Raw genomic sequence first — 22,526 nt, 5'->3', positions numbered from 1 at the left:
ACTTTCTCTTTATGACTTACTCAACCTGCTTTCTTACAGAAACCAGGACCACCTGACCAATGGTGGCACCACTCACAATGGACTTGGCCTTCTCCCTATCAATCACCAATCAAGAAAATAACCTACGGGGTTGCCTACAGCAACCCCTGATCTTAGGGAAGAATTTCCTCAGTTGAGGATCTCTTCTCTCAGCTGTCTGTAGTTTATATCAAGTTGACTTAAAAATTAGCCTGCATAAGTGTCTCAGTTAGAGTTTCTATAGCTGTAATAAAACACAACGACCAAAAGCAATTTAGAGAACAAAGAGTTTATTTGGGCTTGTGATTCCACAGGGTTTGTGGAAACTGGAAAGAAATTACCCCCAAAGGGAGTGCCACTACTTGGAGGTATGACATTGTTGGAGTAGGTATGACCTTGTTGGAGGAAGTGTGTCCCCATGGAGGCAGGCTTTGAGGTCTCATATATGTTCAAGGCACATCTAGTGTTTCTGTTTACTTTCTGTTGTCAGAACAAGATATAGAAATCTCAGCTGCCTCTCCAGCACCATGTCTGCCTACTTGCCACCATGTCCTGCCATGATGATAATGGTCTGAACCACTGAACTGTAAGCCACACAATTAAATATTTTCCTTTATAAGAGTTGCCGTGGTCATGGTGTCTCTTCACAACAATAGAAAGCCTGAGGCAGAGTTAGAGGTCATGCTGTGGAAACAGGGCAGCAAGTGCCTGTCACGGTAGCTGGAGCAACATGCTGAGAATGTACATCCCTTACTGTAATCCCAATGTGAGGAGAACCCTGAAGGTGGCTATTGCAGGGCAGTGACTAATGAAAAGATGAGAAGGAAAACTCAGTTCAGATAAACTTCATCAACCTGGATCAAGACTTCAGGGAGTCTGATATCAGGTGGCTTATTCTTAATATATTTAAGTCCAGTATAATTTAGATAAAAAAAGTTTCCTTGTGAAATACAAACATGATGCACAAGGAAGCATAATTATATTGAAACTTGACTCAGGGTACATGTCATTTCTTCCAAGAAGTTGGGTTATAGAGATAGGCTGCCCTGTATAGCTAGGGCCCCTAGGGAAGGATCTGGCCCGGTCTTGGTCATACAGAAAACATAGCGGTCATTTGGGCTATTAGCCACTGCTGGTCCTGGTTGTTGGAGCTTTGGGAAGCTTCTGGCTATCAAGGTCATTTAGATTACTAACTACCTCCAGTTCTGGTTGTAGGAGCTTGATACGGCCTGGACCAACAGATAATGCAGATTGCCAGGCTATTAATCACTGCCAATTTCCAGTTTCCTGAATGGAAAAACAGGTTTTCCATTTTTGCTCTTGGAAAGGCTATCCTGGGTGCTTAACGTTTCTTGTCTCCTTGGAGATCTGTGGGACAAAGAACCTTTTTGCTGTGCTCCCAACATCGAAGCACAGAGAGTAAACTGGAAGCAGGTGAGGCTTTAAGCTTTCAAAGCTCATACCACATGCCATACTTCTTCCAGAAAGGCTCCATCTCCTAAATCTCCCCAAATGGTGGCACTAATTGGAAATGAAGTAGTCAAATGCCTGAGACTATAGGGACACTTCTCATCTCAACCAGACCGTTTATAACACAGTTTGACAGGATCACTTGGCAAAACAATAGCAGTAGGTTCCCCTGAAGGCCTATGACTACTTAAGCTCAACTTCTTGACCAGGCTTACAATAGCAGGAATAAATGTCTTCCTGTGAGGTAGGCCCCATATCTCATGGGAAAGTTGTTGGTCACCTCATCCCAATAACATTCACGCCACTGCTGTACCGGTGGGCACATCTTTCTTGGCTGTTGATATTGGAATATGCAGGGTCTTCTCCTGGTTAAGATCATCTGGCACTCTGAAAACTAACCAGCAGGAAGGAAGCTTCCAGTTTGATTTTTGTATGTCCTGGCAGTAAAATGTGTGGTATCTTCAGCAACAGGGTATTATCAGGAGTAGAGTATTATCACCCAGTTCTGAGGTAACCAAGAGCAATGGAATAACCTGTATTGTTTTGGGGTTCTCTGGAGCCTCCCTGATCAGCCCATGAGGAGGGATCTCAGGCCTTGGAGTTTCACTGACTAACCTATGGTTTCTGGGAGTAGCACCACCCACACTTGCAGGGCAGCTCTATTCAGACTCCCTTTATATTCTATCAGCTTACAAAGAAGTGGATTTCCATCAAGTTTTTTTACATGCATCTTTAGATTTTGTTATCCCTCTCTCCCACATTTTCCTTGCCTCCTCCACTCAAATCATCCCACCTCCTACTATTTTCCTTTACTTTCATGTATTATGTGTTCCAGAATCTCTTCTTCACTAAAGGCTTCTTTCCTTCCCTCCTCTCACAGGCCCTCAAACTTTCTGGCCTCCACGGACACTCCAACTTGAACATGTGAACCTGAGCTAGGATCCACATGTAAGGACGAATAGACAGTATCTGTTTTTCTGGGGGTGCTTATGTTTTATTTTGTCTTTGTTTTTAAAGCAGGCAAAAAAAGAAAAAGAAAGAAAGAAAAAAAGAAAAAGAAAACTATCAGGAATTACACACAGAAATACATGCACAATTAAAAATAAGAAAATAATTTCTTTTAGCCGGGCGGTGGTGGCGCACGCCTTTAATCCCAGCACTCGGGAGGCAGAGGCAGGCGGATCTCTGTGAGTTCGAGACCAGCCTGGTCTACAAGAGCTAGTTCCAGGACAGGCTCCAAAGCCACAGAGAAACCCTGTCTCGAAAAAACCAAAAAAAAAAAAAAAAAAAAAAAAAAAAATAATAATAATAATTTCTTTTCAAAAGAAGTGAAAATAAAGTCTTTTCACTGTTCCACATGTAATAAAGTTCCTCAAGTTTGGGGCATTTTAAAAAGAAGTTTACAGTACTGTGGTTATATAGACATCACTTCTACCTCACCTCTAGGTTTGAGTCTTTGATAACCAACTTTTCTCTTCAATGTGAAATTTTACACAAAACCGACTAGATCCATAGGCTAAATATGCCAACCAAAATTGAGATTATTATGAACTTTGTATTTGACAAAAGAAATGGGATCAGGCACTTGTCTGCCTTAGGTGCTCATTGGCCATGTTCTCTGCTCTTACTAGTGGTATCATTTCTAACTTGCATTTATGTCTCTGTAGCACACTTAGCTTTTCTGACACTGCTACACATCTGGAAAATGAGTGATTACTTTTGCTTCCAGTGTTTCCAAAAGCAGCTTTCGTGATCCAAATTTCAAAGGTTTGTAATGCTTTTTTTTTTTAAACCATGGTTCACAATCTCATATGAAATCACATCACCGAATATAAGGGTCACAAAAAATTTTGTCATTTCTAAATGTGCAGTGACCAGAAATTAAGTCGGGAGGCAGTGAGTAAGCGATGTTCCTGGCAGCCGCCTGTCCCCACAGGGCAATTTCATACCTCGCTGACTTTTTGTTTTGAACACACAGTAATGTACTTTCACTGCACAGATTGTCATACCAGGAAGCATAACATCATACCTAACTCATCGTCAGCAGACACTGCCTTAAACACCCAAAGCTCAGGTTTGAGACTACTGTGTAATGAATTACATTTTTTTTACTGTACACATAGTTTTCTGCTCTTATAGAATCATATGGTTTAATATGGACAACAAAAAGTTGGTATCTACTTACTGCCATTCCTGAGCAAGTTAGTATTAAATTAGTGTTTCTCTGGATTGGATTGTGGGAGAGTGTAATTTAGTTGCTGACTTGAGGTTCATTTAAAAAAAATCATTCAATAAATTTTGACTTGAGATCAGAATAATTTCTCATAAAATGACCTTAAACATACCTATGACATTTTTATTATATATTTATGTGAAGTAGCTTTCTCAACATTGAGGCTATAGAATTAGAGTGTCTAATTCTAAAAAACATTGAAGTTGTTCTCTGTCCCAAAGTAACATGTATTCAGCAAGCTTTAATTCCTTAGGTAAAATAAACGAACACACCCATTTCTCTAGTGTGCTAACTTTGTCCTCTTTAACAAATGGTAAAACTGTATGATAAAAAAAGAATCATTTTTCTAATGGTCTCAACACCTTCTTTACATATCTATATGTAAAAATTTGGGGGTAACGAGGGGTTGTAAGTGGAGAAAGTTTAGGAAACCTTGTCTTCTATGATCTTAGTTACCCCATAACGGAGATTGTCCTTCCTTGTCTTCCCGATGTCGGCAACCAGCATTGCCTTGTTGTTAAGATGCAACGACTGCATTATCCCCAGGATACAACAGGGCCTTGCCAAATCGAGACATACCAGTCCCGTGCCTTACTCTCAGGATATATCAGTCCTGGAGATGGTTTTTCTGTCGGTCAGCCTATTAGGTATTTTAGAGTAGGTGACGGAAGATCCGGTGTGATCCGAATGGTTTCGGGAAGAATTATTTTGGAAATGTAGGCTATAAAATTTCTTTCACTTATGGTCATTTTTTCTTTTTAAAATTTAATCAAAATAAAATGCCATCATTGCCCTCCCTCATACCTCTCTCATGTATCCACCTCAAATTCACGACCTCTTTATTATTGTTATGTGTGTATGGATAAGGCAGGTTGGGGAATCTGTTTAGTGTCTCCTGTTGCTATATGCTCTCAGGACTGAACAGTTGGTGTTGGTAACCACCTATGCGGCTCATGTCTTCATTTTTAATTAGTTCTTTGAGATTTTTGCACATCCTTTTGGGTTAAAGCCCTATGTTCAGAGTTTCAAATTAAAGGCAGATAGAAACATGAATTAATTCAATGTTGCCATATGATTTTCTTGAAAAGATGATTTGAAGATGAGAGGAGCCCCAGCGCGAGTCTGAGAGCATTTGTGGCCTTGGGGGAGAAAGAAGATTGTAGGTCATCTTCGAGACCTGGGAAAGTGGAGTTGAAACTTCTACCCCCCCCCCCGCCATTTTTGGGGTTTTAGACCAAAGGTGTGCTTTATGATTTCAGAACTGGTGACTTTCCAGCTCTGTTTCCTGCAGTGTGCCTTTCTCTCTGGTCCCGCCTCTTTCTGTGCACCACTGCGGCCCCGCAGACCTTCGTCCCTGAGTGACACTGGGTTCGGAACCATAGTCCTGGCAATCACCCTCCAGCTTACCATGCCATTCCCCCATCTCTATCTCTCACCTCTGCATGAATAGTAAGAATCTGAGTCGAGAATCCCCCCTCAATCCCCTTCAATGGACATTGCTCCTTGGCTTCCCAGCCAGCGAAAAGCAATTTCACTCCTGGAAAGGTAACTCCGACAATAGCCTGTCCAGGGTCCTGTCATCTCCCTACCACCTCCCGCCTGCGGGTTCCACAACCTCACGACTACCTGACTACCTCTCAGTTACCTCCTCCATCCTAGGTCTCTCCCGCACCCTCCCGATCCTCTCCCAATCGCGGGTCCCGCCCCCTCCCGATCATCTCCTGGCTGCGAGTCCCGCCCCCTCCCCGCCCCCATCACCTCCAGGGCCCCTCCCGTCCCGACGTCGCCCCGCCCTCTCCGCACCCGCCGCGCCCCGCCCCGCTGCCGCCGCCACCATTGGCCGGGCGGGAAGTCGTTCTCCCAGCTCATTCTGCGGCCGCGGGAGTGCGGGGAAACTTCATTAATACTGTGACGCCGGAGGCTGGGGTGGCCCGAGCTGACGGAGGGCTGCGGTCGCCGGGGTTGGCGCTGAGGACCGGGCGTGCGGGTGCCGGCGATCTCTGGGGCACCGAGCCCGCCGCGCCCGCGGGGGAGGGGCGCTGGGTTGCCCGCAGCTCCCCGTCGCGGAGGCGCCTCTCCGCCCCGACTCGGACGCGGGCCGCCGGTGACCTCCCTGCGTGAAGAGCGGCGCGGCGACAGGGGAATTCGCGTTGCGGCTGCACGCGGGCTCCTCCCACCCAGCTGGCGGGCGGAGCTCGGAGACCCGGTCTCTGGTGCAGGCGTGCTGCGGCCGACCCGACGGCTGGATCGAGGAGCAGGTGTGTGAACCGAAGGGCTGAACCTGGGGAGACGCGCCCCGGGGGCTGCCGTGAGCGTGTGCAGCCCGGGCCCCCCGGGACGAGTGTTTGGACTTCGCTGTTCCAGGCTGGTTTCTGATTCTATATTACTTTAGAGTTCACATCGGCCTCATTAGGAAGTACATTAAATTCTTACTTAAGACGTCTAGGATTTTGCTGGGATTTATCTCATCCGGGGAGCTTTGGGGGAGGACGATTCAAATGATATCTTCCATTTTTATGTGCCTTCTGGCTCTTTCCACAAATAGGAAGCTATTTCTAGACCCTTTCATTTGATAATTTGATAAAGTGAACTGATTTTTAGCTTTAGACTGGAAAGAAAGGAAAGTCAAACGAGGATTAGCCTTTTTAGATGCGGCGAGAGCAATCTGGTACATTCAGAGGCATATTACAGTGCGGCTCTTTTTGGTATTTTCTTTTCTTGGAGAAGGAGAGCTTTATAAATCAGAAAAGCAAAATTAGGTGGATTACATACTCCAGTTTTGACCCCATTGGAGAAGTTAAGCTGCAGGAATCAAATTATATGCAAAACTCCGCTGTCATGAGCAAAATAGAAGCATGGCTCACTACTACCCAGTTGGACTTGTTCAGTAAGTAGTTGACGTTCATTGTGTTAAGAAATAGGAGTCCAAAAATGTTCCAGACAGTGTTGGAGAAGTCTTTGGGTATTGCATTTCATGCTGCGGGACACATGGGACACATTTGAATCGCTTAAGATTAGTATAATCACTTAAAAACATCGTTGTCAATAATGAAAGTAGCGCCCCTGCTGGAGACAAAAGATGGCTCTGCACCAGTTTCAGAAATAAAAGTGGTGGTCTCCTAATCTGATGGAAGAAGGTAGAAACGATGACCAAAACTCATGCAGGAACACAGACTGTGTGGTGACTCTGACCAAAATAGCTAGATGAGGGACCTTAACACGTCTTCAAGCTTCCCCTTTGCTTTATTTGGGTGACTGGAGGTGCCGGTCTGGGACTTCTTGTATTGCACGTAGAGGATATAGTAACGGAGAGAAGAAAGTAGAGTGCACTGTAGGAGTTGCAGTAAGGTAGCTAGCTGGGAAAGCAAACGAACAGCAAAACTGAATTATTTTTCCGTAATTTCTGTCCAGTCTAAATGAGAGATGACTTGAAAGTATTTTTACTGCTTCTATTAAATGGCCAGAATTTTATAAGGTCCTCTTTATGGCTTTAGTTCACGTTAAAGATGCTTAACTTCATCAAGGTTGGTTTGAGGCTATCTTAACCAAACCCCTCTCTTGAGATACACTGGGGAACATTACATCTCTAGTGGTTAATGTATTCTTATTTTCAAAGGTTTACTCTTACCTTTCTTTTGGAAATGGAGTTGTGCTATAAGGTGTAGACTGGCTTCTAATTTACGATAGCCAAGTATGTGTTGAACTCAGTAATCCTCCTGCGTTGGCCTCGTAAGTACTGAGATTACAGGTGTACACTCCAGGTCTATGTAGACTATGTATTTTAAGCACTTTGCAGAGTCCTGTTCTTTATTTTATTTATTTTTTAACATAACACCCTGTGCTGAGATGGGACATTCTGGCTTCTAGTCCAAATGACTAATGTATGATTAGGGGTGAGATAACTTAAGCTTTCTGAGCCTTAGTTTTTCCCTCTGGTCGTGTAAATGGGAAAACTAACCCACAGAGCTGGTGAAGGCTCGGACCGATCTAGCTGCTTGGTCAGGGACAGTAACGCATCTTCCTGCTTCCCTTTACTTTGAGGCAGTGAAGAGACAAGGTGAGTCCAGAAAGTAGGGACCTTGTTTCTGGGCTGTGCTTCATCAGCTTCTTGTTCCTCTCTTCTCCTTGTTCTTCCCCCTAAACCCCTTCATTGTAAGCCAGGGTTTCATGTGCCTGAGGCTGGCCTTGAACTCTCTCTGTAGCTGATGCCAACCTAAAACCGATCCTCCTGCGTCCTTGCTCTTGAGTGCTGGATTATCGGCCGTGCATCTTGCTTTGCAGCCACTCAACCACTCAGTCCAGAAGCTCTCAGCTGCCATTTCTGAATGGATTGGTAAGCCTTGAACGTAAGGTGGTCCCTTTGACAATACAACCCTGGGTCTCTTTGACATTTAAAACATTCAGAAATGATACTTGCTGGTGCTAAGGGTGTGTGTTTCTGTGTGAGTGAGCTGGTTTTATCATGAGTCAGGATTGTGGAGGACTGTCTGGTTAATTCTATGGAGACTTGTTCACTCCTCCTCTTCCTCGGACTGGCTTACGTTCTGGTTGTATAATCACTGATGATTTAGTGAATACGAGCTCACTTATTGCACACACGTATGTCCTTTTACATTTTCCTTTGAAGTGTTTTATTAGCAAATATTAATATACATAATAATTCATATGTAATAATGGTTTTATTTTCAAATTTTTATAGATTTATAATGTATTTTGATCATCTACAGCGTTGTCTTTAAACTCATATTAACAAAATTCGAGTGCATTGCTTTTGTGGCTTGGTTTCCTTTTGTTTCGGACACGGCTCAGTGTCGTGTTAAAGAGTATGGCTTGTAGTCTAGTAGAGGAAGTTTGAATTCTGCCTTTTGACTTAGGAAGTTTCTATTTCAGCTACTTATTTACATGTTCTTGGGCAAGTGATTTAATCTTGCTAATCTTGAGGTTTCTAAAGTGGTTTTGCCAACTTACCCTCCCACCAGCTGTGCATAATAAGACTTCTGGCTGTTCCAGAGCCTTGACTTGACAGAGGGTGAATTAAATAAAGTGTTTAGATCTAGACCCAGGGCTAGGTCTGCAGCCACAGTGAGCGTTGTTGTTCCTTTGCTCAGAGATTACTTTTGAGCCCTGTCCTAGTTAGGGTACTGTTGATGTGATGAAGCACCGTGACCAGAAGTGATGGGAGGAGGACAGGGTTTGTTTGGCTTATACTTCCCCATCACAGTTCATTTTCAGAGGAAGTCAGGACAGGAACTCAAACAGGGCAGGAACCTAGAGGCAGGAGCAGATGCAGAGGCCATGGGGACTGTTGCTTTGTGACTTGTTCAGCCTGCTTTCTCATAGCATCCAGGACCAGTTGCCCAGAGTGGCACCATCTACAATGGGCTGTTCCCTTCCCCATCAATCACTAATTGAGAAAATGCCGTACAGGCTAGCCTACAACCTGATCTTATGAAGGTATTTTCTTAACTAAGGCTCCCCTTGTGTCAGGCTGACATTAAACTATCCAGCACGAGCACCTGTTATGCACAGGACAACAGTCTGCTCTCTAAAATTGGAGACATGAACAACCTTGAGCTCCCCTGGAAAGCCAGAATTCTATTCTCTCAATTGTAACATATTTGTGTGTTTGCTGTGTCTTTGTGTCTGTCAGTCTGTCTGATTGTCTGTCTCTCCTCTGTGGTGTGTGTGTGTATGTGCATGATGGTAGGACCCTTCTGGGCATGATGATTTACACCTCTCCCAGGGAAGCTAGGGCAGGATGATTGTTTTTGGTTTGTGACTAACCTGGACTACCTGCAAGACTCAGGAATAGAATGATGGAGAAGATCTAGATCCTGGTATAGCCCCTAGGTCGATCCCCAGTACTGAAAAAAAAACCAAATAACAAAAAACCCACCATTTTCCAGCTGTGGTAGTTTGTGTCTTTAATTTTCATACTCGGGAGGCTGGGGCACGAGAACTAACATGAGCTTGAGGCCAGTCTGACCCATATATTGAGTGCCAGGCCAGCATGGGCTTAATGAGTTAGATTCTTACTGATTTAGACAGTCTGGCTGTAGGCCTGGGACTAAAATCCCTGCACTGTGCAGTGTTCATATCTCCATCGACACTAGTGAATGCCAGCTTGTTTTCCATTCCAGCTTGGGCTACAGAGCGACCCTGTCTCAAAAAGCAAAATAAAATACAAATATCAGGTATGCTATCACACACCTAGGGCCTCTGGTAGTTTGCAGATGAAAAGCCAATGCCTCTGAACAGTCTGGTGGCACCAGATTCTTTTTGTAAAACTATAGCCATTTGTGTGCTTCTGTTTCTGTGCACATATGTGTACGTGTACACTTTCAATCAATGGAAAAGAAAAAGCCTGCTTACCCAAGCAGGGGATCGTGCTCCACTCTGTTTAGTGATAGTGTCATTGTAATAGGCATTTCCCTTTCAGTCTGCTGAAACACAGGGGTCTATCTTTTTTTTTTTTTAATATTTATTTATTTATTATGTATACAGCATTCCTTCCATGTGTGCCCACAAGCCAGAAGGGGGCACCAGGTCTCATTATAGATGGCCGTAAGCCACCATGTGGTTGCTGGGAATTGAACTCAGTACCTCTGGAATAGCAGTCAGTGCTCTTAACCACTGAGCCATCTCTCCAGCCCCAGGGGTCTATCTTAAATGGAGAAATACATAGAAATAGAGACTCAATCAGCCACATCCAGCATGGAAAACATAACTGTGCACAGGTTGAAACTGGAAAGTGTGGCTTTCCAAGATCAGGATTCAGTTCACTGGGCACTCTGTGCTCTTGCCTTCTGCTGAGAATAAGAGACATTAAAGGTGGACGCAGCTTGGATCCTCCATAGAGGCTGTTTGTCTGTGTGGGCACAGGGTGCTGAGGGGGGATTTAGGGAGTGGAAGACACCTTACCAGAGCTTTTTCTAAATTGTGAAATATTTGTATTGTTAAGCAAAACAGGTGATGTGTATGTTGAGAAATGTAAGAACAGAAGCAAAAATTGTGATTCCTTTTGTAACTCAAGACTGTTTCTGAGACTCAGTGTTAGTTTAACTTCTGTACAGTATTCTGTTTGATGCAGGTGGTATAGTTTATGTTTCTTTTGAGACAGGTCTCATGAAGTCCACACTGGCTCCTCATCCTCTGCCTCTCTAGATGGTGAGCTTACCTTTTAGCCGTCACACAAAGCATCCCTGTCTCTGCCCTGAGCATCCTCTCAAGGGGCGCTTTATAGGTATTCACTACCATACTCGACTCCCCACCCCTGCGTTTCTAATAATTATAAAATTGTTATCCATGTATCGTGATGCCTAGATTAATGTATTTCTCACTGCATTGTATAGTAAGGTGGCCGTTAGCCAATGTGCTCACATATATTAAAATGAAAATCAAATAGTATTATAGTATTGAAATGTCAGGTCTTCCGTTTTATTACCCATACTTTGAATGCACAGCCACTGTAGCGGACAGTGCCAGCACACAGCATTTCAGCACTGCTGCAAGTTCCAAGTTTTCAGCTTTTACTGTCTCTGCCTCTCTGCGCTTGCAGGAGAACCGTAGATTCTTAATGAGTTAGACAGTCTGGCCCGAGGCTCAGGGATAAAATGAATGTGCTGTGCACTATTCGTGTCTCCGTATCGTCACTAGAAAATGCCACCTTGTTTTCCAAAGTACTAATGACAGTTCACACTCACTAGGTGTGAGTCAGTGCTCTGGCTGTTCTGGTGTTACCAGACCTTCTTCCAATTCTCGCCAGGCTGGCTGGGTGTCTTGTGAAGTCAGCTCACAGCTCCCCCAGAGAGCCTCTCATTCGTCCGGCTTCACAAAGCCTGGTGCCAGATAGTGAAGGAGGCATCATGGTGAGAAGGCGGTGGGCTGGAGCACAAATGCTTTGTCTGATGGCTGAAAGGGGCAGAGGACCCAGGCCCCACGAAAGTAAAGGATAAGGAAGACACAGAAAGGGAGTGGATGTCTTGTTGAACATCTCCTTGCCTCTTGTGCTGCTCTTGCTGGTAGCTAACATTTTAATAATAAAGCATGTCATTAGGATGAATTTTGTTACTGGCATTTTTTTGAGTTTTGTCTGTTTATTTGGAGCTTTGATTTGGGGCATACCTGCAACACACCGAAGCCTGCACACGGTCTTTCCTGCATATATATCCCCATTCGTGTATCCACCGCTGAGCGTATTTTAAAGGGAGTCTATCATTATTTTAAGTGAGGCTACAAGTCCTTTCTGAATATTATTTAGGTGCCTTTGACTTTCAGAGGGGTAGGAGTCAGTTATGAGACTGCTGTGGACATGATGTTAGGACCGTTGAGATGGAGGTCGCTGGTCTGTATTCAGCACTCACTAGGACTAGCGCAGAGAGAGATGTCTGCTTTTTCTATCCAGATTCTAAAGAACACCCGGAAAGCTCCCTGGTAGCCTCAGGTGCCCTGATGAAACGACGCTGTGTTGGCAGCTTTGCTTTGCTCTGGTGCAGGCTTGGCAGGACGTGGCTGATGTTGGTCCCAGCCAAGGAGAAGAGGAGTGACACCTCAGTCTCTTCTGCAGCTGTTCTGTCTGCAGAGGCTGAAAGCGGAGGACTAGGCCATTTGATGGTCACCCAGGACAGGACCGACCCTTTCCACACACATCTCCATAGAGCTCTGTTACTCCCCCCCCCCCCACCTCCTTTGGAGAGAAAGGAAAGAGACCCAGGCCTCTGCGCTTCCTCCTCCAGGCTTCCCAGCTAGAGTGTGGTTAACTCCGGACTTGAGCTGAGTTGACTCATTTGGCCGTTCTGGTGTCAGTCTTTTACCAAGACTAGATGAGGAAAAGGAGACTGTGTCATATGTGACCCCCAGGGAAAGTTGTTCTTTGAAAGTCATCCTGCTTTTGTTTTGTGATGGAGGAAGTGAAGGCTGGCCGGGAGGTGTAGGACAGGGGAGTAGTTCTTCTCTCTTCTCTCACGGATTCTTTAATTGTATATTTTGAAAGGAATGAAAGAATCTTCCCTAAGAGCGAAGGAGAGGTAATGAATGTAGAAAAATGAATGAGAGAAATTGGAATATCAAAATGCTCACTGATGGCACAGACCGTGGCTGAGCTAAGTTCATGGACATTGGCAGCAGCCAGCTTTAGGGGTTCAGCTAGAGCATGGGTGGTCCTCCCCCTTTTGAGACAATGTCTCACTGTGTTACCCAGGGTTGTCTTAAACTCACGATCCTTCTGCTTCAGCTTCCCAAATGCTGGGATTTGCAGGCAGGCATCATCACGCCCAGTTACCTGGCCTCTTTTTATATATATATTTATTTGTTATGTATACAATGTTCTGTCTGTGTGTATGTCTGCAGGCCAGAAGAGGGCATCAGACCTCATTACAGATGGTTGTGAGCCACCATGTGGTTGCTGGGAATTGAACTCAGGACCTTTGGAAGAGCAGGCAATGCTCTTAACCATTGAACCATCTCTCCAGCCCCCACCTGGCCTCTTTTTAACACACTGAACTTCTTTCCTGAAAGCTGGGTGATTTTAGTGCCCCTGCTGCCATTTTGAGACATTGTGATGACCTCAACCATATTCCCTCTTAGGAAGTAACTCACCTACAGAGATGCCTCTTGTTTGTGGCTATCATTTAATTCTCTTGGCAAGATTTTACTTGACTACTTGAAGATGTCTTTAATTCAGGGGAGGTGAAGTTTTGAAGTTTTCATGTTCATTTATTGTTTTCATCCTAAAATGACTCTACTGATTAGCCAGAGGTCATGCTTTAGGCTGTTTCTGTAGGATTATACTTCCCCAGAGGACTGATAATTCAGCTGTGTCTCAAACACAAACTCCTCCAAAGTTGATTGACTCAGGATGCTAACATAATAATGAAGGGAGATGCCATGCAGGTTGGGATCCATGGCCCCTATTGAGCAACAATATTTTATCACTGTTGTAGAATTGGCCCTGGTGGAAAAAAATAATTAGTTGCTTGTTAATCATGGAACCCAAGCAAGACAAATGGCTGGGTGAATTCAGTGACTGGTGTGAGGAAGTCCTATCTGCTCCCCTACACCACTACCCCACTATGAAGTAATTCTTCAGTACATTACATAGATTGACTGTTGATCAGGGTGTTCATTTTTGCAGACAGTTCTGGGGACTTTTGGGAATGCTGGACATTCAGCAGTCCATCCTAGGCTCCTTATTGGAAGGCCTAGAGTGTGGAGTCTGAATTCAAACCCCTGCTGTGCTGCAGTGTGTGTGGTCCTGTGATTCCTTTTCCTAGCGCTCTGTCTCAGTCTTTTCCCTTCGTGTGTGTGTGTGTGTGTGTGTGTGTGTGTATGTGTGTATATATATATAATGTACTAATACCTATGACTTTGACTCAGAATAAGCTCAAAATAAGTCTTACCTCTTGATGTTCTTAATGATGTGGTTATTTTCAGTCAGTATCTGTTTTATTACAAGTAAAAGAAACCCAATTTCAACAAAAGTAGGTGCCAGGAACAACAAACTAACCCCCCCCCCCCACAGAGTTTATTTGATTATAAATAATAGTTGATTCTTATAACTTCCAATAATCACATTTTATAAAGCTGCTGTGAACAGCACATTAGTGACTCATGGAAGTCTTCCAGGCAGATACAGAAGGGGCACAGTGTTTACGTCACCACTGTGTAATCTTGCTTTATGTATGCGAGTTAGTATATAGTAGAACTAGCTTTCTTGCTCTGGGTAACTGAAGGCCCCGTCAGTGCTCCCCGTGTGAATACCCGACACAGCCACTTTCCCGCCATATCTGCCATTGTTTTGCACTCCAGATATTATTCCAGCAGCTTTTGCGGGTGGCTGATGTAAAGATTCAAGAAGTTTCCTCTTCTTTTTTCTTCTCTTGTTACTGATAGTAAATGAATCACAAATTACATATTAATTTATTCTTGGAGAAAACTCACCTAAGACACATGTTTTCTTCGCGTAGCAGCCTTCTGCACCCAGCATCACCACAAGGCACTTCAGCTCTGAGCCTGAGGGGCGTTTTGAACAGCAGAATCTCTGACCTGTCCAGGCCATGCCATCCGCTCTCTACAGGAAGAATACCTGCTAACTTCTGAGCGGGACCTCTACTCTGGTCCTCTTGATTGCAAGGGGAGTCATCTCTAGCCCCAGACATATTTTCTTATTTTGGCTAATCCTGTAGTTGCTAATCAAGTATGACTAGTTCTGTGCTCAGAGGGCAGGTTTAGTTTAAACTTTACACGATATTTTGGATACTGACTACAGTGTAGTCCTTCCAAGAGTATTTTATGTTGTGGTATTGTGGGTGACACGTTACTCACGTGGCGGAGTGGATATGTGTGAACATTGCTGTTGATCTTAGATGTGTTGTGGTATTGTGGGTGACACGTTACTCACGTGGCGGAGTGGATATGTGTGGACATTGCTGTTGATCTTAGAAGTGTTGTGGTATTGTGGGTGACACGTTACTCACGTGGCGGAGTGGATATGTGTGGACATTGCTGTTGATCTTAGGTGGGGAACATGGCTCTGCTGCCTCGAGCTGTACAGCACGGGTGTTCTTGAGCTCTGCGAGGGATGCTTTATCCAAACATTGTTACAGTGGTGACAGGAGCTAATAATAGGTTGTGTGTGATTACAGTGGCTAATAGACAGTGTAGTATTGAGGTGTTAATACAGTTGTTGATAGGAGAGAGAAGACAAAACCTAAAATATTAAAATGAAAGAAATGCGTGTGGATTAGCATTTGAGCCACCTGGGAAGTCCCATTATAAACAAATGCTGTGGTCTTATTCTTGTACTCTCTCTGCCTGCTTTGTACTTTAAGTTTCTTTCCCTAGTCTTTGTAATTCATCAAAGAATAATTCTTTCTGGGTGGTGGTGGCACACACCTTTAATCCCAGCACTCAGGAGGACATCCAGGGCTACATAGAGAAACCCTGTCTAGGAAAACCAAAAAAACAAACCAAACTAAACCAAACCAAAAACCCGTAAAACTTAAGCTGAGTAATTTTTTAGTGTAGCATCTGATAGACACCATACCATATTAAACTCTGGGGAAGAAGCAATACTTTCTGGTTAAGACACTGAATTAAGCTCAGTTTTATACTTTCCAAAAATTCAAAGACTAAATTAAGATTACTGTAGAGCAGTTGTGAAATTACATTTGAATGTCGTTAGGGACACAGTACTGTATTGTCGAGAAGGATTGAAACAATTGATTTCATTGGATTATAAACTGTAGTCATTGTTTTATGTTGAAGAAAGGAGTTGCCCATCTTCAGATCTGCGTTTGCACAGCAAGGCTGTCTGCTTTGTGTGCCTAGACCTTCAGATGTTAGCACAGTTCTTCCCATGGATGTGCCTAACCCTGTAATTCATAGCGAGACTGACATTTCCTTTTATTAAATAGGACCCCTGTAATGTGTGCAGTGTACCTTCTATGTCCCCGTGCTTTCCTGAGAATCTAAAAGTGACTCTCAGTTGGAGGAAATACAACTTTAAGTAGATAGAAAAGAAAATTTAATTATTAAACATATATGAAAATTGAAATGTAACCTAAATGTCCCTAAGGCTGGTCTTTGGGAGATTCCCTTTCATATCCAAATAAAGTGATTTAAATAACAAACTATGCTGAGTAGGTGTCTTCTCCATTTGTCAAGAATCCCTGGGGCAGGGAACAGTGTTTGAATCACCATTTGCCTGAAATTCCTGGTCTCCTCACAGCCCTCAGCCTTCATTTCAGTTTTCAGAAAGTACTTTGGTTTTTTGTAACCCGCTCACCCGCTGCCAAGGTTCTGAATTTCTGTATACTGGTAAAGACTTAGTCTAGGGATTTTTACTTTGACAGTTTGGAATTCGAAAAAATAATAGCAGGCAGCATCAAACTGAACATCGGGCATGGCTGTTCTCAAATCCACTGCTTCTCACTCTGTACTGGCCAAGTGTGTGGCCATGTTACAGGCTTCAGTCTTCCCTCTTCCCCTGGCATCTTAAAAGAGGAGGACCCCCCCCACACACACACACTTTATGTTTCGAATGTTGGGGATTGAACCCAGGGTCTTGTATAGGTGCTAGGTAAGTTCTCTACCACTGGCCTGCCCTCATCCTTCCGCTTTTTATAACATGCTTGGGGGTTCCTACCTTCCTTTTCTGAATTCTAAACTTTTCTGTCACTGGGTGTTTTCTTCAGTGGGGAGTCACCTACTTGACATTTCTAACTAGTGACAGTAATAGCCAAAAGAGCTTTTGAAGAACTGCCACATCATTTTCCAGAGTGGGGGGCATTATCCACTAGAGCAGCTCCACCCTTCCCCAGAGCAGCCCCACCCTTCTCTAGAGCAGCCCCGCCCTTCTCTAGAGCAGCCCCGCCCTTCTCTAGAGCAGGCCCACCATTCCCCCCCCCCCAGACAGGGTTTCTCTGTGGTTTTGGAGCCTGTCCTGGAACTAGCTCTTGTAGACCAGGCTGGTCTCGAACTCCCAGAGATCCGCCTGCCTCTGCCTCCCGAGTGCTGGGATTAAAGGCGTGCGCCACCACCGCCCGGCAGGCCCACCATTTTGTGTTTCTCTTAGCAATAGAAGGACTCCACCTCATTTGGCCACCTGATGCATATGAACTAGTAGAGAGGGAGGAGATTTTGGTTTTATTTGTTTGAAAAAGCATGCTTTTGTGGGGGCATATTTTTAAAACTTAGGGATCTAGTGTCTGCAGTAGTCAGCCAAAGTTGGTGTCCTGCTATATGGAAGAAGCCTGTGTTAGTCTGCAGTCTCTGTTCAGGGTGTCAGCCATCTGAAGGTGTTGTTTGATGAGGAGGAAGAAGGTAGAGGAGTACCCGTGTCATAGGAAGCAGGCCCAGGGGACGCAGTGTGATTTCTGCAGAGGGCCTGCCTTCAGGTGGGAAGCATGACTCAAGTGTTGGTGACGGATGGGAGGCAAGAGCACAGTTTCCTCGTTCTTCCCTGACTCAAGTGGACAGCACGCTGTGGATGGAGCTAGTAGTAGGTCTGTCTAACAGGTTGGTTCAAATAAGAGCGATTTTTTAAAAGGCAGAGAGCGTGCAGAAGGAAGGACACTGAGAAAGTATGAGGTGAGCTCACCCCATCTCTGCTTAGTGATGTGCGGAATGTCTGCTTCCTGCCATTGACATGCTCACTCAGTGTTGTAAGGGAGATTTATCTAAAATTGCATTTTAAGTGCTTAATAAAATGCAAAACAGCATCTTTATGACTTGTAGCTACTTTTGACAATATTAACGTGTTTTGTTTTAGTATGCAAGATGTGATGAACACCATTTTTAATAATCACAAAAGTAATGGATTTTGTTCCATTTTCTTCAACCATCACATCTTTTACTAACATGGGAGGGTTATTTTATTTTCATTGGTTGAATTTGTTACCTTCTGACATTTTAAAACTTGTTTTTTAATTTTTTTTCCTTACCCCCTTCCTTTTTTTTTTTTTTTTTGTTTTTTTTAAACTAAACTGTCTTCCAGGCTATATGACTCTCTGAAGGATAAGGATAAGAACAATGTTATGTTGGGGGTATTGGTCTCTGGGCCAACCAGGCATCAGTTCCAACCTGCGAGGAGGAGGAATCGTGGCTGAGCCCCAGGTGTGCCGCTTTGTGTCAGACAGAAGCATCAAGGAAGTGGCGTGTGGAGGAAACCACTCCGTGTTCCTGCTGGAGGATGGAGAGGTTTATACGTGTGGTGTGAACACCAAGGGGCAGCTTGGCCATGAGAGGGAAGGCAACAAGCCAGGTGAGTGTCACTCCTGCTTGGTTAGCAGGGCACCGCTACGGCAGATGGTAGTGGGTCATTCCTTCCCACACCGCTGTCTTCGGGGAAGCTCCGGCATTCCCCACTGACCCGTGTCTAATTTAAGATACGGAATGGAAAAATAGAGTTTCTTCTTTTAAACTTATTATATAATACAAATCAGGATTGAGAGGTGATTTTCCCTACCTATTCAGTGAAAGTTAAGATGTGGCCATTTTAAATGGAGTCCTCACGTGCTCAGTATCAGAAGTTTTCCTCCCGATTACCTCTTCGTTCTTTCGTTTCTGCAATGCTTTCGGGAAGCACTCGGTGCTTAGCGCTGTGTGGGACTTTGCGGCTGAGATGAGGGATGCAGTGACGAGGTAGGACTGTGATCCTTGTGGCAAGTGCTGTGTGGATGTTTGGGTGCAGGCTGTGACCTGATAGACTGGGGTGGGGTGGAGGGGTGAGGTGGGCAGAGCAGGAAGGAGTCAATGCTTGACCCATGAGCCTATGTGTGTGTCTGTTGCTGAGTACAGAGTGTATGCCAGGGTTTAGGTAGACAGGTGTGTATGTGTGTGTCTGTCTGTTTGTTGCTGAGTACAGAGTGTATGCCAGGGTTTGGGTAGACAGGACTGTGTGTGTGTGTGTGTGTGTCTGTCTGTCTGTCTGTCAGTTGCTGAGTACAGATTGTATGCCAGGGTTTGGGTAGACAGGTGTGTGTGTGTGTTTGTCTGTCTGTCTGTCTATTGCTGAGTACAGAGTGTATGCCAGCGTTTGGTAGACAGGTGTGTGTCTGTCTGTCTGTCTGTCTATTGCTGAGTTGCTGAGTACAGAGTGTATGCCAGGTTTGGGTAGACAGGTGTGTGTGTGTGTGTGTGTCTGTCTATCTATTGCTGAGTTGCCGAGTACAGAGGGTATGCCAGGGTTTGTTAGACAGGTGTGTGTGTGTGTGTTGCCGAGTACAGAGTTGTTGACCAGGAAGTGGGTGGACAGGTGCCCTGGTGCTGGGCTGCGTCTCATGAGAAGGGCGGTAGAAAAGGCTCAGCTGAAAAGGCAGGCGTTCATTAGTGTCCTCACGTTAGTGCTTTTCACTTATTTCCGACAACCCGTGTGCATTTTCCAGCCTGTTAGTTTACCTCTTTTTCTTCTCACTTTCTCATTATAGAGCCTAGATTTGACACTCAGTGGCCACAGAGTGTCGGCTCGTGACCTTGGAGTGGTAGTGCTGAGGTGAGCCTCCTGGACTGTAACCGTGGTCCATAATCTAACACCCCCCTGAGCCAGAGCCTTTGCTCGCTGTTTTTCCTTTCACGCAGCCCAGATCAAGTCTAGACATGGAAGCTTCACTGAAGAACAGCCGAGGGGGCTGGAGAGACGGGGCGGTGGTCGAGAGAGTTGCTGCTCTCCCAGCACCCATGCCAGTTGGCTCAGAACCTCCTGTAACTCCACTCTAGAGGATCCAATGCCTTTTTCTGGTCTCTAGGCACATATGTGGCACATACTCGCACAGACAAACATAAATTTGCATAATTTTGTAAAAGAGAGAAGACCAGGCATGGTACCCTGTAACCCCAGCATCTCTGGGCCTGGAGGATTCAGGAGGGCTCATCTGTATTCATGGAGGGAAATTGCATCAGGTGACCTGATTTATGTTATTTCTTCCATATGTACTTTATCCTATGGCATGTGGCTATGCCCTGCTGTCCCTGCTGTTTCTCCGCCCAAATGTCAACCTTAATTTGTAGTCGTGACTTCATGTTGAACACTTGAAAACAGCAGACTACAGGATTCATGTGGGGTTTGATGGTGAATACATGTAATCTTAGCACTTGAGTGGTAGAGGCAAGAGGTCCCAGATTTCAAGGCTGTGTTCAGTTATAAAGCACGTTGAAGGCAGCCTGGGCATTGTGAAACCGATTCCTCTGCCCCAAATTATGAAGTGTATGAGTATGCTCAGTGGCCCTCCCCTTGTTCACTGTCTGCCCCCGAGTCCCCACGTGCAAAGTGCCCACTGTTTGTGTTCGTGTGGGTGTAATTGCAGCGTTCCTAACCTGATTCTTGGGTTTCGGGGAATGGGTTTGTAGGCTTACCTGTCCACAATGTCCTTTTATACGATGCATCTAATACGAAAAGCGTTCAAATGATCGATTGTTCTATGCAGTACAAAACAGTCAGTGAAAACTGTCAATAAATGCATAAATTGTATTTATTATGTCTTAACTATTAGTATAATATATAACTACCTTGAAGGCAGTGGGAAATTTTTTATTTTTTACTGATAGTCTTCTTGGTGGAAAACATGAAAAATGCAGATCTTTTTCTAAGCCTTTCACAGCTCACTGTCTCACCTTAAGCTCATTAACATCCCATCTCTTTAGGTGAGAGGCACAGTGAATTCCTACAGGGGGGTGTGGCAGCTCGGACCCTGCTCATCTTAGGGAATGGTTACGGTCAGGCAGGAGTTGGGTGCCTTGGACTCACCTTACTCCAGTGACTTATTTTTAAAATTTGTGTGTATTTATGTGCAGGGGTAAGAAAGGAGTGGAGGGGAGAGGAAGGGGTGTGTGTGGGCATGCCTGTACCATGGGATGTCAGAGTTCAGCTTTATGAACTCCGTTCTTCCCTTCCTTCTTTATGTGAGATTGAACTTGAGTTGTCAGGTTTTGTATCAAGTGCTTTTCATCTCGCCGGCCCCATGCCCATCTTGAAGGACTGTGCTCACCTGACCAACTCTTACAGGAGAGTATTCTGGGAGCTGAATGATCATTCTAATAATAAAGATAGCAAAGCCAGGTAGCCTAGTGCAGGTGTTGCTTAACCCTGTCTGATCCGCTTGTCCACTCTGGAGGTCTGTGCTGTTGGTTAATGTAATATCTCCTGGTCCTATCTCAAACGTCAGGAGACATGCGTGATCTTTGCAGTTCTCTAGCAGATGAAAAACTCTGACCTGTCTCTGGAATTACAAGACCGGATGCCTGAGCTGAGAATTTGAGAGTTGGCCTGCTCTTTTTACTATCAGGAAATAAGTGTAGCCCTGGACAGGATCCTTTCTGAGTTTCAGTTCCCCTTTCTGTCAAAGAAGGAGACTTCTTGTTCTGGTATTGTAGGTTTTTTGGGGGGGGGGGGGTAATTGTTGTTTTTGACACATCCTCCAGCCACATGTAAACTTCTTGTGAAGCCAAAGATGACCTCGAACAGCTGAGCTCCTGTCTCTACCTCCCAGGAGCTGGGATTACGTGTTCTTGCCACCCTCACTGTTGTACACGGTTTTGTACTGGTAGCTGTCTTCACTGTAAAGGTAGGGGTGCACGCGTCTCTCGCTGCACATCTTTGCCTTAGATCCTAGGTTGGCAGCAGGTAGGAAAAGAAAGAGAAACCAGGTAGCACACTGATGGCAGCCATCTTTAGAAGACACTATAGTAAAGGGGTGGGAATGCAATCTCACATTTTCACAGATCCTTGGTATAGAGTTCATGGAGCCTGTGGCAACCAGCTGGGCCTCTGGAAGTAAGTGAACGGATCGGAGCAACTCTCTGTCTGCTTGTACTTGAGTTGGGCCAGCATCTGCCACAGCCAAGACTGGGTGAATGCAGAAAACCAGAGAGGGAACACCAAGAAGGCCTTTGGAGTCAGCCAGGGGTGCTGATCCTACCTGTGATCTAACTTTGTGGTCAGTCATACTCCTGTGTAAATTACAAGAGAATCGAGAAATTTCTGTTCCAAGTTAAGCGAGTATGTTAATTATAAACTCTCCAGCAACTGCGGAATAGTCCCTCTGAATGGAGAGATGTGTGGGTGGGTGCCTCTCTTTTTAACTTTTTCATGGTGTTCTAAATCTGGGCCCCATGGGATTTATTTTTAATGAGTGAAAGGAGATTGAGCTTGCTTGCTCTCTGTGCTTGTTGGGAATCCTTACGTGGTGAGCTACTAGACAGAGAAGGACTGCAGAGGGCCGTGGATACAAATTTGCACATAGAACACTTGACTAGCATGCACAAGAGTCTGGATTCAGTCTCCTGTAGTGGGGGAAAGAACGGAAGGGGA

At 44.8% G+C, this 22,526-nt stretch overlaps 1 protein-coding gene across 2 annotated transcripts in view; it reads left to right on the top strand.

Annotated features, from left to right (window-relative positions):
- The first annotated feature begins 5,538 nt into the window (after positions 1 to 5,538).
- Positions 5,539 to 22,526, top strand: part of Herc3 (HECT and RLD domain containing E3 ubiquitin protein ligase 3) — a 101,817-nt gene continuing 84,829 nt past the window's right edge. For both annotated transcript variants that reach the window (XM_057764641.1, XM_057764637.1), the window contains exons 1-2: positions 5,539 to 5,979; positions 18,216 to 18,482. In XM_057764641.1, coding sequence (XP_057620624.1) covers positions 18,251 to 18,482 — 232 coding nt within the window. In that variant the 5' untranslated portion in view covers positions 5,539 to 5,979; positions 18,216 to 18,250. The remainder of the gene's footprint in view (positions 5,980 to 18,215; positions 18,483 to 22,526) is intronic.

Source organism: Chionomys nivalis, chromosome 1 (genome assembly GCF_950005125.1).
Source record: "Chionomys nivalis chromosome 1, mChiNiv1.1, whole genome shotgun sequence".
NCBI lineage: Eukaryota > Metazoa > Chordata > Mammalia > Rodentia > Cricetidae > Chionomys > Chionomys nivalis.
The sequence above is the reverse complement of the archived record's forward strand: the minus strand, read 5'-3'. Positions and strand labels throughout refer to the sequence as shown.